This window comes from Tachypleus tridentatus, chromosome 13 (assembly GCF_004210375.1).
Source record: "Tachypleus tridentatus isolate NWPU-2018 chromosome 13, ASM421037v1, whole genome shotgun sequence".
NCBI lineage: Eukaryota > Metazoa > Arthropoda > Merostomata > Xiphosura > Limulidae > Tachypleus > Tachypleus tridentatus.
This window is the reverse complement of record NC_134837.1, coordinates 56,938,208-56,952,182: the sequence shown is the minus strand read 5'-3', so window position 1 is coordinate 56,952,182 and position 13,975 is coordinate 56,938,208. Positions and strand designations below refer to the sequence as shown.

Here is a 13,975-nt window from a genome sequence, read left to right as displayed (position 1 = left end):
ACATTACATGATTCACAGAACTTGGATCGAAACATTACACGGTTTCACGCAACGTTTTGCAAAACACTATATGGTTCACACAGCTTAGTGCAAAGTATTACATGGTTTACGCAATTTGAAGCCAAACATTATGCAGCTCACGCAACTTAGTGCAAAACATTACATGGTTCATATATCTTGGTACAAAACATTACATTGTTCACGCGATTTTGTGCAAAACGTTACATAATTTACACAACGTGACGCGAAATATTACCAACAAGAGGTTAATTGTTAGTCGTGTGTCTCCCTCAACTGACTGTCACAGCCCACACAGAATTCTGCTCTTCAATAAATATATATATATATATATACTACACTCAGAAAGACAGCTATTAAATGTTTATTCTACACTACAATATATTTTACACTTAGAGGGACAGCTGTCAAACGTTTATTCTATAGTATATTCTGAACTCGAAAAGACGGTTATTAAACGTTTATTCTACATTCTACGTTTATTCCCGAGCTCAAGTAGTAACTAAGAACGTAGAAAAATAAATTATTTATGGATACATTATTTTTCCATTTCACAAAGTCTGTCTTTTAATTCAATCTTATTTAATGAAAGCGAAGTTAAATACAAACTAAACCAGCATTTTGTGTCTGGTTTTTCGTTTTACAAATTGTGCAAAAATAATAATAAAAAAAATACTTGTCAATAACATAAAGTCTTAAATCTTACCAGATGTTATTTTAATTTCAGAATCTGTAATTGCTTTCCACCGAATTAGAAAGCGCAATTTCGTTTATTTTATCAAACCGGTGGAAATTTCTAAAAACCCAGAAAATGTTTCTTTTCGGTTCAACGCACTGGATGATTGTGTGTGCTATAAGAATTTGCAATATACCTTGAACTAAAAAAAAATCTGTTATTTGTGATGTCGAGGCAGACAAAGTAGTTTAAAGTCATGCCTCACAAAGAATCCGTTTTTAGACGGCAAGACATTCGGAAAAATATTAACAGTACTTACACTTTTCAGATCGATGAAACACTTAGAATCAGTGAAACTTGGCTTAAAAAGTAAAATAAGAAATGTACAAGATTTGATATTTAATAAACTTAGAGTAAAACAGCTGCAATAAGTCTAATAATTCGTTCAACACACCTGCAGTTTGTCCAGCTTTACCTAATCACATAAACGCTTTTATTAATCAGATGTTCAGAAATGTGTAAGTGTAGGTATAGTCACGATCTATGTGTATGGAGTGAAAGTAAAATATAATACCACACCCACCGGAATCTTCCTGAAAGGCCCATCCACGATATAACAACTTTTTGATATTTATATACCGGAAAAAAATGTTATAAGTGTTCTTACCTTTGGGTGTGACCGTTTTGGAAAGGCTATTTTTGGATCGATCTAAAATAAATAAACGGAATATATTAGAAAGAAACAACATTTCGAAATGAAAGTAAAAGTAAAGCTACTAAAAACCTTCATGCATGACATTAATGTAGGAGCTGTACAGACTATCCTGAAAATGAACATACCAAAAAAAATTGAATAACTTTTCTATTATTATTTAATATTACAACAAACGTGAGAACAAAATATATTCTGAATGCTTGAATGTTTTATTAGCGTTAATGTAATTGTTATTATATACGTTATTTACTATTATTATTTATGAATATGTTTCATTCTAAATTTCAGAACCAATCCTGTTTTTGAGTAAAATGACAATTCCTGAAGAATTATCCCGAGTTTACCCTAATGAACTTTTATCTTTGGGGCTATTTCAAAACACAATCAACCATAGCAACCAAGAATCTTAAGGGACTGAAACTTCGTATTCGTGACTCTGACTCCTCCCTCCTTACAGCTGTTTAGAAAATGTGTTCTTAGTATTTCAAAACAGAATTAGATTGGTTATAGCTAAAATTGAAGATACATAGAAGTTTATTAATTAAATTAAATAAACCTTATAGGCCTTCGGAAGATATTTGATTTTGAATTTTGTTTTTATCTCAAATAATACAAATGTTATTCAAGTTTTATTTTCTATATACATTTTGAGACACCCTGTATAATACTATTAGTATTATAATTGAAAATAAATCCTTGGAAGTTTGAAAACACAAAAATAAAAATACCCATATAAAATTATAAGAACTCGAACAATATATTTGACAAAATTTTAGCTGCTTATGCGATTTGAAAAGTGTGCATTAGAAAAAAACAGCTATGGTTTATAAGTGGCAAACCTATTAGAAATAGTAGAGAAATAAAATTCCTTCACGCATCTTTTGACTAACTTCACATTCAGTATCAGTTAATTAGTTCATTTCTAATTTATACCATACTATTTTTAATTTTAGATGTAATAAAAAAATTCTTATTAATTCATTTTAATAAAGCTCCAAAATTACCGCTAATAAAGCAAATGCCATACGTATATATAGAGTAGCAGAGACCCGCAAAACACTTGCAGTCAAATTAGTATGTTTGTTGAAACAGTACTACTTTAAATACAAAATTTCTCGAATAATATAAAATAGTTTTAGTCGCAAACACCGAAGTATACGAGTTCACATTTCTTAGGGCTAACATTAGTTTAGGAAATACTAAATGGGTTAACCTATTTGCATTTTTGCTTTAGTTTAGTTACGACTAAACTTTATTATAACTAACGCTATCAATAACTAAACTTATAATGTTATTCTATGACATAAGGTCAGTCTTTTTCAAAAGTTTCCAAAAACATTTGTTATTTTGTGGCCCAAAATTCCTGCTAAAGTATACGTACATTCGTTGAAATGAAAAGTGCACGCATTCGCACATAGGTAGTAAGGTGCGCACGCATTTTCATGACAGGCAAAAACCGAGTGTTATTATAATAGTTCACATGTAGTAGAATAGAATAAGTAGATATTTATTCGTCCCGTGTCTATTTTATAACCGCTGATGATGCGACAGAATGTTACTACTACGTGGGAGATTTTCAGTAGTTCCTCCATCATTGTTAATTATACGTACTGACTATGTTATGGTTACAGTTGTCCTTACTATGAGTTGCTCTTGAGTTAATTCATTAGTTGATGTTATGGAGCATTCGTTTAGCATGATATAATTGTCCAGTTCGATCCTACTCACAGATGGCACAAGAATGGCACTACTATAACTGTAGCCTAGGTACTTTTTGTTGAAGGTGTATATGTTATTCACACTGCTGATGTCATATCACTGTTATTAATCCAGTTTGTTAGAAGCATCTTTGTGTGGATTCTTAAACATTATGGCTGTTGTCTTGATGTGACTACTTAACTAAAACTTTTAGAGTTGTATCGATGTGGCTTTTTTAACTATACTCTTCCTGATCTCGAGTGTGACGTTCTTACTTACGTTATTGGCCTGATTTAGGGTTATTTTCATATACATGTAATTGGCGTTGCATACGCAGTACTCATGTTTTCGTTGTTGATGTTGTCTGGATTTGATTTTCATAGTCGTATTTTTAATCTTGTCCAGAGATGCCGTTATATTGTTAATAACAGTCCAGATGTGTTTGGTTACTTTAACATTGTTGGTGAGGTAGTCTACAGTTTAGTAGTGTCAATGATACAGCTGAGATATGTCGAGATTGACACCATTGCTAGTGAAGGTTTAATATGACAATCATAGCGTCATTATTAATAAAAAGTTCAAATGTCTTGTATCGATTAAACTGACGACGACCTACGTTTACACAGCTCACCAAGCTGCTGAGATTACAAGGCACAAAGTTCATTCAGATATCTGCTATTTACATCGTTTTTAACGGAAAATGGTTGTTGAAAACCTAAAGTGTATTAAAGATTAATGACCTATGAAATTATTTTAGTGTATTAGCAAATATGTTACGTAGGTTTGACATAAGTTAGGCCTAATTTGCGCTTGCTTTCTGATCTTTCTTTTTTGTTTTTTAAGCTGCGAATTGCGCAGATAGCCTAATTGTTTTGCGCTATAAAACACCGAACTAAACCTAAGCTGCGAATACCGCCAAGTTCTCACGTGATTATCCGCCATTACAACAATGGAATAAAATATAGGCCCATATATTAGGTAGTTCGTATTGATAACTAACAAAAGTTGTTAGTTACCTGGATAGAATTCCGTAAGTGAACTGTGCATGTCTGATACCGTATAAATTTTACAAAATACCGTTGGCCAAACAATCAAAACTAGTTTGAACAAAAGCCATAAGCAAAAACATATAAAGCCCATAGTTTATTCAGATTACATTTTATACTAGTTTCGACTGTTTTTTTTGTGAAAGATATACCCAGACCACTTACATAACTCGTTGTGTATATGTTTTTAATCAGAAGCCAACAAACATACAAAATATAATACTTTTATTGAAAAACATAACTCGCCATTTGTACCAGTGCGATGCACAGAAAAGACTGATATCGCAAATACATTGTAGTGTACAGTATTTGAATGTATGTTTATATCTAAATGACGTTCTTGCACTTTCGATGTCTCACGTCCTTTTTATGTGTTACCTGATTAAACTGGGTCGGAAAATATTATGGTTTACATGTATTTCACTCCTGGCGAATTTCCGAAAACAGACATGAAAACAAGTCAATAATTAGCTCTTTCATATCGGGTTAGGTGCATCAGTTCCTTAAAATTCAATGTTTTAATTCTTTCTAAATGATCATTCTTGATTAAATGGAATCGTATTTAAAGATAAGCCATTCTTATATATTCACATACAAGAAGTGTTCACTTTCCTAAACCCATGCAAAACATTGTTTTAATTTCATTTACAATAACCTTATTTGGCTATCGTTTATAAATTGAGGTCCACCTATACCATTCACTTTCGTATTAGTTTTCCACATTTAGTAACGGTGTTCCCAGTAAGTCTTGCCCACGACTACTAATCACGCAATTCTTTGGACAGTCTGTGGTGTCTTTAATGTGCTTTTTGTGTGCATTAGTTGTATGACACTTTATACTCTTGTTGCAAGGGCTGACTTGCTTTGATTAACAGTGTTCTAAATGAAATGAACAGATTTGCATACTGTGAGATACGCCTGGAACATTATCTGTATTTGAAATTACATCAACTGATTTTTTTTTCGGTTTCTTAAACTGTATCCTATCTAAACACGTGGTTTCAGTGATCCTCGGTTATCAATTGTCTCATGAGACTTGCTTGTCTTGCAACTTAAACCAAATAAACTGATTTAAACAGTGTTCTACTCGCCACAGCAATGCTCCCACGTGATTACATGACTTATCTCATTAAAACATACAGTAAGGTATTAACTGTTTGTGATAGTCAAACTTCTGCTTTCAGTATAAAGTAACTTTCACCTAATTTATAGTTCAAGATATAGCTCGCTTACCTCTTTGGAAATCATTAAAATTTAAAACAAAAGATTATTTCTGTGTAGTAACTAAGCAAATTTTATGTTAGCTAAAAACATTTAAACTGGAATTATCAAACGTCAAGTCGTAAATATTCAGCTGAATCTTCTTTCATTTCTATGCAAATATATACAAAAATTGAATGCATTATTTATTGCCCTTCGAAGTGTCCAAATTTTTTATAAAAGCAATACAATATAAAAAACATAGGTGTAAATAGTGGTATTAATCTCCCCGAGAGGAGGCTGAAGGCAGCCTGGAGGTATCGCCCGTTTTAACCACTATTACTACTGTACAGTAGTGTGTTGTCTGTCAGTCAGTCAGCAGACACTAAAATGACGTCACGTAAAATGACGCTTAACGTTGCAAGACGTACTGTAGTGACATCAGCAGAACGTGCGCATACCATGAATTTCGAGAAGAATTATGCACTCTGTAGGCTACAACACAGTATGGCATATATACTTCAAAATCAAGAAATAAAAGTATTTGCTATCCTTAATTTTGGTTTTATTTATTTAATCCTGAAACAGAACACTGTCGGAGACCCTACAGAGGTACCTCTAGATATGTGTGTTTTTTAATGTAACACAATTTCAAAGGCCTCCAAAGGTCATGCATTAAAACGTGTGCTAATTCTAACCATCTGTGATCCAATTACTTGCAAAATATTAATGATACAGTATGTGATGATTGTAAGATAGATTTTATTATTTCCAAAAATGTCTCTTGTGTTGTTTTAAAATTAATAACTTATAAAATATTACTTGGAGAGAAACGCAACCAAAATGCATGGACGTTTAGTTCCGTATTTAAAACATGTATATAGTGAAATATTTGAATCTTTCAAAGAGTTGAAAAACTTACTTTCTTGCCATCGAGCTCGTGTGGACCCGTAGATAAGACTTTATCTACGCAATCTGGGTCAGCAAAAGTGATAAACCCAAAGCCACTGAAAAAAAAATTAAATCAGTTTTTACAAGCAATTGTAATTTAAACATTGTTACATGATTTCCAAATTATCTCTGTTTCTAATAATGGCCCGGCATGGCCTAGCGCGTAAGGCGTGCGACTCGTAATCCGAGGGTCGCGGGTTCGCGCTAAACATGCTCGCCCTCCCAGCCGTGGGGGTGTATAATGTGACGGTCAATCCCACTATTCGTTGGTAAAGAGTAGCCCAAGAGTTGGCGGTGGGTGGTGATGACTAGCTGCCTTCCCTCTAGTCTTACACTGCTAAATTAGGGACGGCTAGCACAGATAGCCCTCGAGTAGCTTTGTGCGAAATTCCCAAACAAACAATTTCTAATAACACTTTGTTCTTCTTGAAGCTGTGCAGTGTATTACCTAAAGACATTACCCAAACACACGTAAAGAAACTAGATGCGTTGATTAAATTACTACTCTTTGAAAAAAACCACGAAGACAAATATGTGCACCTCCTTATTCTTTAACAAACACTGGGGTAGTTCCCATGCAACCCAATAATTGGCGTTTGGTTTGCCTTGAACAAAGTGCACGTCACACGTCCTCATATCTGCGATAATACAAGTTTAGATCCTTATACCTGCTACAATAAAAGCTTAAATCATTATATCTGCGACAATAGTTGTTTAGACAGGTTAATATTGTTTTAGAAAAAACATATTGATGGGAAATTATTTCTATTAATAATTATATACAAGAGAGCATGTGAAAAAAATGCCCGTGTTACAACTGAAGTGAAGAAAAAATGTTTATTCTATTGAATATATCAGATTCTGAAACCAAAAATAATATCACTACTCTTACATCTCAAACACATTTCCGAGTTTGCTAGCACACACATATATAAATACAAACAGAAACAGTCCAACTCAGGAGGAAACTGTTTTCGTTACCAGTAGATGAGAAGAAGTGACGTCCAAGTTTGATGTTTATCATCTAGTACATAATTACATTAAACAGGATGTGTATGACTAACCGCTTTAAAAGATACCAGTAAGCATCTAAAATAAGTGGGTTTGTGGTTATAAGCCTTAGAAACTGCACACATTCTAGAATAACTAAATCTTTAAACCTCACAATAGATATAGGTTTTGGGATTTCTAGAGCTATAAATTTAACACAATAAGTACACATTTTGAAATTTTTAAAGCTCTAAAACTCCAACTACTCGTATCTCAGGATTACCTTGTTCTCAAGATAAAGATCTAGAATCATGATCTAATTCTGAGTATTTTACATCTCAGACTCTATACATATTCCAGGATTATTGATTTTTAAATTACAAAAAGTAAATGTACTTTAGAATTATAATTTCAGAAACTGTATACGTTATATAATTTTCAAACACTCAGAAGCTAGACAGGACTTTTATGACAGTTTTAAAAGCTACATGCATTCTAATATTCATAAAGTTATAAACTTCAGAAATAATAAACTATATAGACATTCCACTGTTGCTCAGCGGTAATTTTTTAGACTTATAATTCTAGAGCTTTGGGTTCGATCTCCTCAAAGTACATGGTACATAGTGTCTGTTTGTAGCTTTGCGCTTAATAAAACGAGAACACCTTACAGGATTTTTGAAGCTTATAAATCACAAGTAGTACAAATGTTATGAAATGTCAAAAGTTCTAAACGTAAGAAACTACACACGTTCTAGAATTCCTAAAACTTCATAATATATTCGTGTTTTCCAACTTCAGAAAATATATACGTCTAGGATCCCTCGTTCTAAATCATCAAAAACTGCATTCTTTCCATAGTTTTCAGTTACAGAAATCAATAGGCGCTGGCTTTCGAATTGTTATGGTACCAAACTTCAGGAACCATACATTTTTTAGGGTTTTTGAGGTAGTAAGCTTTAGGAACCACACACCTTCTCGGATTGTTATAGCACCAAACTTCAGGAAGTACACATCTTCTAGGGTTGTTGGGGCAGTAAACTTCAAGAAATACATACCTTCTCGGATTATCAGGGTACTAAAGTTACGTAACTAAACACGTTTAGAATTCTTAGAATCCACACTTCATAAACTATGTGCATTATCTTACCAAAGGCCACTAAAAACACATATTCAACTTTTTTTTCAGCATTACTAAGGCAGTTTTCCTAGAACAACGTTACACATCTTAATATGTTCAGCTGCAATCCGTCACTTTCAGGCAGAAGATGCTATACTTTGACTTAAATAAATGCAAGCGCCTTTACAAGTAAGGGCTTTTTCGAAGTCTCCTCGCGGGTAAATCATGGTTCTCTCTATATAAATCAAGACGTAGTTTATGCACGAGTACGAACACAGCAGATATTTTTGATGCGCTCTTGCAGTGGAGTACTCGTGTTTCTTGCTGCCCGTGTCGATTTCATACTTTTTACCACTTAGCTGGAATGTAAGAGTGGTGTGTAAGAACACTTTTATTAAACACTGTTGCTAGAATATTCTTATTAAACACTGGATGTTCCTAGAATATTCTTATTAAGCACTGAATGTTGCTAGAATATTCTTATTAAACACTGGATGTTCCTAGAATATTCTTATTAAGCACGGATGTTGCTAGAATATTCTTATTAAACACTAAATGCTATTAGAATACACATATTAAACACTGGATGTTGATAGAATATTCTTATTAAGCTCTGGATGTTGCTAGAATATTCTTATTAAACACTGAATGTTGCTAGAATATTCTTATTAAACACTGGATGTTCCTAGAATATTCTTATTAAGCACGGATGTTGCTAGAATATTCTTATTAAACACTAAATGCTATTAGAATACACATATTAAACACTGGATGTTGCTAGAATATTCTTATTAAACACTAAATGCTATTAGAATACACATATTAAACACTGGATGTTGTTAGAATACACTTATTAAACACTGAATGCTGTTAGAATACACATATTAAACACTGGATGTTGTCAGAATACTCTTATTAAACACTGGATGTTGCTATTCTTATTCGGCATAAGAGAGTTTGGCCGCAGTAAATCTTTTGGATTAAAATGGACTGATGGCAGTAAGATAATTTTCTGTAAAGCCTGAGAATTAGTTGAATATTTCAAGGTATACATACCGAGACCTTCTCGTTGATGGGTCCGTCATCACCATAACCTCAGTGATATCACCGTACTTCCCAAAGTATTCTCTGAGTGTCTCTAGAGAAACATAAAGTGAATAATATAATTAAACATTGTGGAAGATTTAATTAGATTATTTCAGAAAACAAATTCATAAGAAAAAACACTGTTCTACTGTTGAAGTACCACAACAATGCATGGTCCACTTATTTTAAGGTGAGGCACATAAAGTTTAGGTTCATGAATATTTCTGATAACATTTTAAACAAATTACAAGAAAAACTGTGTTCAACAAAAGTAGTTTCGTGATATATTACGTTGAAGACGAATTACTTCACAGATTCTCTTAGAATTATATGAATTATAAACAACCGTGTTTATTGAGGCTCTAAGAAAGAAGGTTAAGTCTTCTTTGTCATTCTGCAACATCTTACATTCTATATCCACCAAGTTCCTGCTTTCTCAGTTTCGTAATGTCTGTTTATGAACATATGCAGCAGAAAAACGTTTTTAATCACACATACGAAAACGATAAACGAAAATAAATTTGTTTGTTTTTCGCGTAAAAAGCAGCCAGATAGGTTCATGTGATTCTTTTACGAGAAATGTGAATTAAAATTCGTTATCTTTACGGAAAAAAATTCAAATTGCATAGCGAAGTACTTACCAGTCTTTATCAATAAAAAATGCGCTGAAACTAGTTCACTGTTATGGAGAAAAAAACACACATGTTGATATTAATTTAATTGTATAGATGAACATGCTGGGGCCAGTTTATTGTTATTGAAAAAGATGTTTAAACTAATCATTTTCACTGAAAGTCGAATTTTCTTCAAATTTGGTTCTATTTCAACAGAAATATGACTGCTGTATTGAAATCAGTTATTTAATTCTAAATTGGAAAACTGCAGTGAATGGTATGACGTAAGTCTGATGACGTTATCTAATTACTGGTAAAAATAAAAAGTGAATTACCTTAGTAATGCATCCATACGCGAGAGGTTCTTAAAAACCTTAAGTACAGAAAAAGACCATAACGAAATAAAAGACTTCTTGGGAAACATGGTAAAAAAATCCCCAGCGCACTCTTTTATAGCGGTTTTCCTTTTTTATACACGTAGAAGTTAGTGACGTAAAAATCTTCCAATAAAAGATGTTATCACAATGAAACAAAACTGCATGTGATGTGAACGTGCTTTTTAGAGGCGTTGAACAGTTTGAAATTGGAGTTCATGGAAAAAAACCGACAGATGAACTACGAAACCCAGACATTCAATAAATCCATAACGCCAGAATGTGTAGCGTTAACTGTTAATGCGTTTAATAACTTTTGCCATATAATTTCTTCGTCAAAACTGGTATCTATGTAAGTTCAATACTCTCTTAGTCGGATTTGATATTTGAATGTGAAGTAAGGTCTTAGAATAAACAAAAGAAAAATACGTAATAAACATAATTAAAAACTCAAACAATACAGCACTGTTTTCGTTTATCTTCAAGTTTCAAGCTTATGTTCTTCCTTAGGAAACATTTATATCTTGTTAAACCTAAACTATTATCTCTTTTATCTTTAAAAATACTCTTTGTTTCTTTATTCTGATTGTAACTGTAGCACTAACATCGTAATTCTTATTCAAAAGTTACAAAAACTGTTATATGAACCAAGTGTTATCTTATAAGATGACTTACACTGTATTTCAATTAAAGAAAGTCATTAGAACTTACAAACCAAATGCATATATTACTATATGGTAGTGTGTACTTACGCATACATTATAACTTCCATTTTGGATATGAACGTTTGAAATGCCAGACAAAACTAGCAGTAGTAGAAAAGAATGAAACCCTCACCTGGTGCCGTTTGCCAGCTTAATCCTCCAATAAACATTTTTCTGAAAGAGAAAAAGAAGAATATTACACAATGTTTGCTATCAGTGCTGATACTTCATAATGCTCCTCGGCATTATAAACACACACACACACGAACAAAGTTCGAGACCATCACGAATTAATTGTCGTACTGTTAACGAGACCTACCCGAAGTTGTTGTGAGATTCGGTAAAATTGCCCGAATTTGTCTGTAAGGAGTCGGTTTCCATCACTGTAGTATCTGTACACTACACTTAACTCAATGTTCCCGCTAAACCCGCACGTGGAAAACCAACTGAAGATCCTCACTTTGTGCGATACTACTATACTGTTATGGGTGGCGCCACATTTCGCTCGTGTTAGACAGGAGAGCCATTTTGATTGATAGAAAATTACACGACTTCATTGGTTGGTTGACTGACGCAAGCGATACGAATTACTTTCATGACGTCATCGTATGATGCTCAATTTATTTGCACCGCCTCATTCTAAGTATCTCTTCACTACTGCCCCCAAGTGCTCTAAATCATAACCATAATCGAACAGAAGCGTGAAATCAGTTGGTAAATTAAATAATTGTTCCAGTTTTATCCAAGCGTTCAGATATAATTGCACTTACGCAATCCTAAACTACTAAATTTTTATACTTTATTAGCCGCCCTTATGATGTTTTCTTATTGTACTTTTGGATTTTCTGAGATTTTTAGCTGGTCATGTTTTTAACTGTGGCACAGCAATTTAGACAAAGGATCTGGTTTTTTAGTTTTAATTTTTCAGGTATAAACTTTTAGTTCATACCTCCGCCATCTCCTTACCGATTTGTGATTTAATTACAGTATTAAACTCAGGTTGTTATTTTGAAGTAAGGGCAAAGCTACTCAATGGACTATCTGTGCTCTGTCCACCACGGGTATCGAAACCCGGTTTTTAGTGTTGTAAGTCGGCAGACATACCGCTGAGCCACTGGGGGGCTATACTCAAGTTATTAAACTATTCCAATAAATGTATTTGACCATGCCGGAGGTCTTATAAACATGTTTACTCTAATTTTGCCTTAAAGAATTTCTTCTTGAAGATACGTTCTTTAAGATCATGATAAGCAATCAAATCGAATCAGTTAGACGAGCGCCCCACACTTGGTAATGGTGGCGCAAAAAAATGTAGCTTATAAAAAGGTTTTAAAAAAGTCTCATAGATTAATTTACTCCAACTTTGCCAAAAACAGTTTTAAGCGCCGCGGCTGTTGAGGGTTCCCCTCGTTTACACGCCTTCTTTGGGTCTCTGTCTTACTTTATTTCAGCTCTTCTACTCCGTTTGTCGACTTGTTTTTCATCACTTCCAGGTTTTAATTTAGTTTTTCTCATACTTCTGTCTTTCCTGATTTGTTTCCTGTATTCTTTTCGTTCCTAATCCGTTTTTTCGGTGTGTTTTTTTCGTCTGGGACTACACAATAATGGGGTATTTGCACTCTAGCCACAAGATTGTAAGTTCGTAAATTTACCGCTAACCCACTGAGGGAGCAGTATTTTTAGTTCAGACCACTTCGCACATAATATGTCATTTTCAACTTTCTACGCTGCTGTTCTTTAATCGTTTATATTTCTTTTCAACCTTATTTCCCAGGTTTATTCCACGTTTCCGTTTAGCTTTTACATTTATTTTATGTTCTCAATAGCTAAGGAACCTCTCCTAAAGAAGTTCTTTCATTAAATTTTAATGTCTCCTGGTTTAAAAAGAATAAAAATACTCCTGAGTTGTAAAGTAAGCGTATTTCAGCAGGCCAATATTTAGTTTGTGCGTAACAAATTCTAATGAAACAAAATTGAGATAAGTGTTCGAACGTGTAATAGGTTTAATACTATATCACTCTAAGACTCATGATCATTTTAATCTCACCCATTTTTACTAGCCAATACATCTCTTCGGTAAGAATATTGTGTAATTTCATTTCAACTGCTCTATCTATTACACGCAGGTACTGATACCGCCTTTTACTCTGTACCCGATTTATTCAATTTGGTGTTCCACACCATAGGCTAAATACCTTATACCAAATTATCGGACGCCTTATACGACGTCAATTATATAACGACTACACATTGTTAAACGTTTTTCGTGACGTAAGTTACACTCTCTTTGTTAATATAATGTTCTATAATGTTGTTGTTTGTTATTAAGCACAAAGCTACGCAAAAGACTATTTGTGATCTACCCACCATGAGTATATCATCCAGTTTCTAACAGTGTAAGTCAGAAAACATATCACTGTGCCACTGGGGGCTTCTAATAACGCTTATTAACCATAGAGCGTCTTCAGTGGTGTCAAAATGCTTTCTTAGTTAACACTTATTGACGAGATATGCTGGCTGACTTGGTGCTGTGGAGTCTTAGTATCTGGGTTCTCCGAGTTAATAATAAAAATATTAGTATTTAACTTTATTTAACAATACCATTACTTCTATAGGAACATTGTTACCAAATCTGTTAATGAATTTCTTCTGATTATTGGAATAAACATTACGTTGTTCTGTCATAAGTCTAGAAAAAAATGAGTTTGAATTCTTCTAAAGGTTTTTTGTACCTAAATATCAGTTGATTTTACCTTTTCTGTTGCATTCCTTCTTGATTTGTT

At 33.3% G+C, this 13,975-nt stretch overlaps 1 protein-coding gene across 2 annotated transcripts in view; it reads right to left on the bottom strand.

Annotated features, from left to right (window-relative positions):
• Window positions 1–11,673, bottom strand: part of LOC143237425 (RNA-binding protein Musashi homolog Rbp6-like) — a 229,476-nt gene extending 217,803 nt beyond the window's left edge. Inside the window, exons 1-5 of one of the 2 annotated variants that reach the window (XM_076476664.1) lie at window positions 11,512–11,673; window positions 11,326–11,366; window positions 9,471–9,552; window positions 6,276–6,360; window positions 1,362–1,403 (exon numbers count right to left, since the gene is read on the bottom strand). In XM_076476664.1, coding sequence (XP_076332779.1) covers window positions 1,362–1,403; window positions 6,276–6,360; window positions 9,471–9,552; window positions 11,326–11,366; window positions 11,512–11,573 — 312 coding nt within the window. In that variant the 5' untranslated portion in view covers window positions 11,574–11,673. Of the gene's footprint in view, window positions 1–1,361; window positions 1,404–6,275; window positions 6,361–9,470; window positions 9,553–11,240; window positions 11,367–11,511 lie in introns of those variants that run through there. The other variant, XM_076476665.1, reaches the window with a different exon arrangement.
• Between the last annotated feature and the right edge of the window lie 2,302 nt (window positions 11,674–13,975).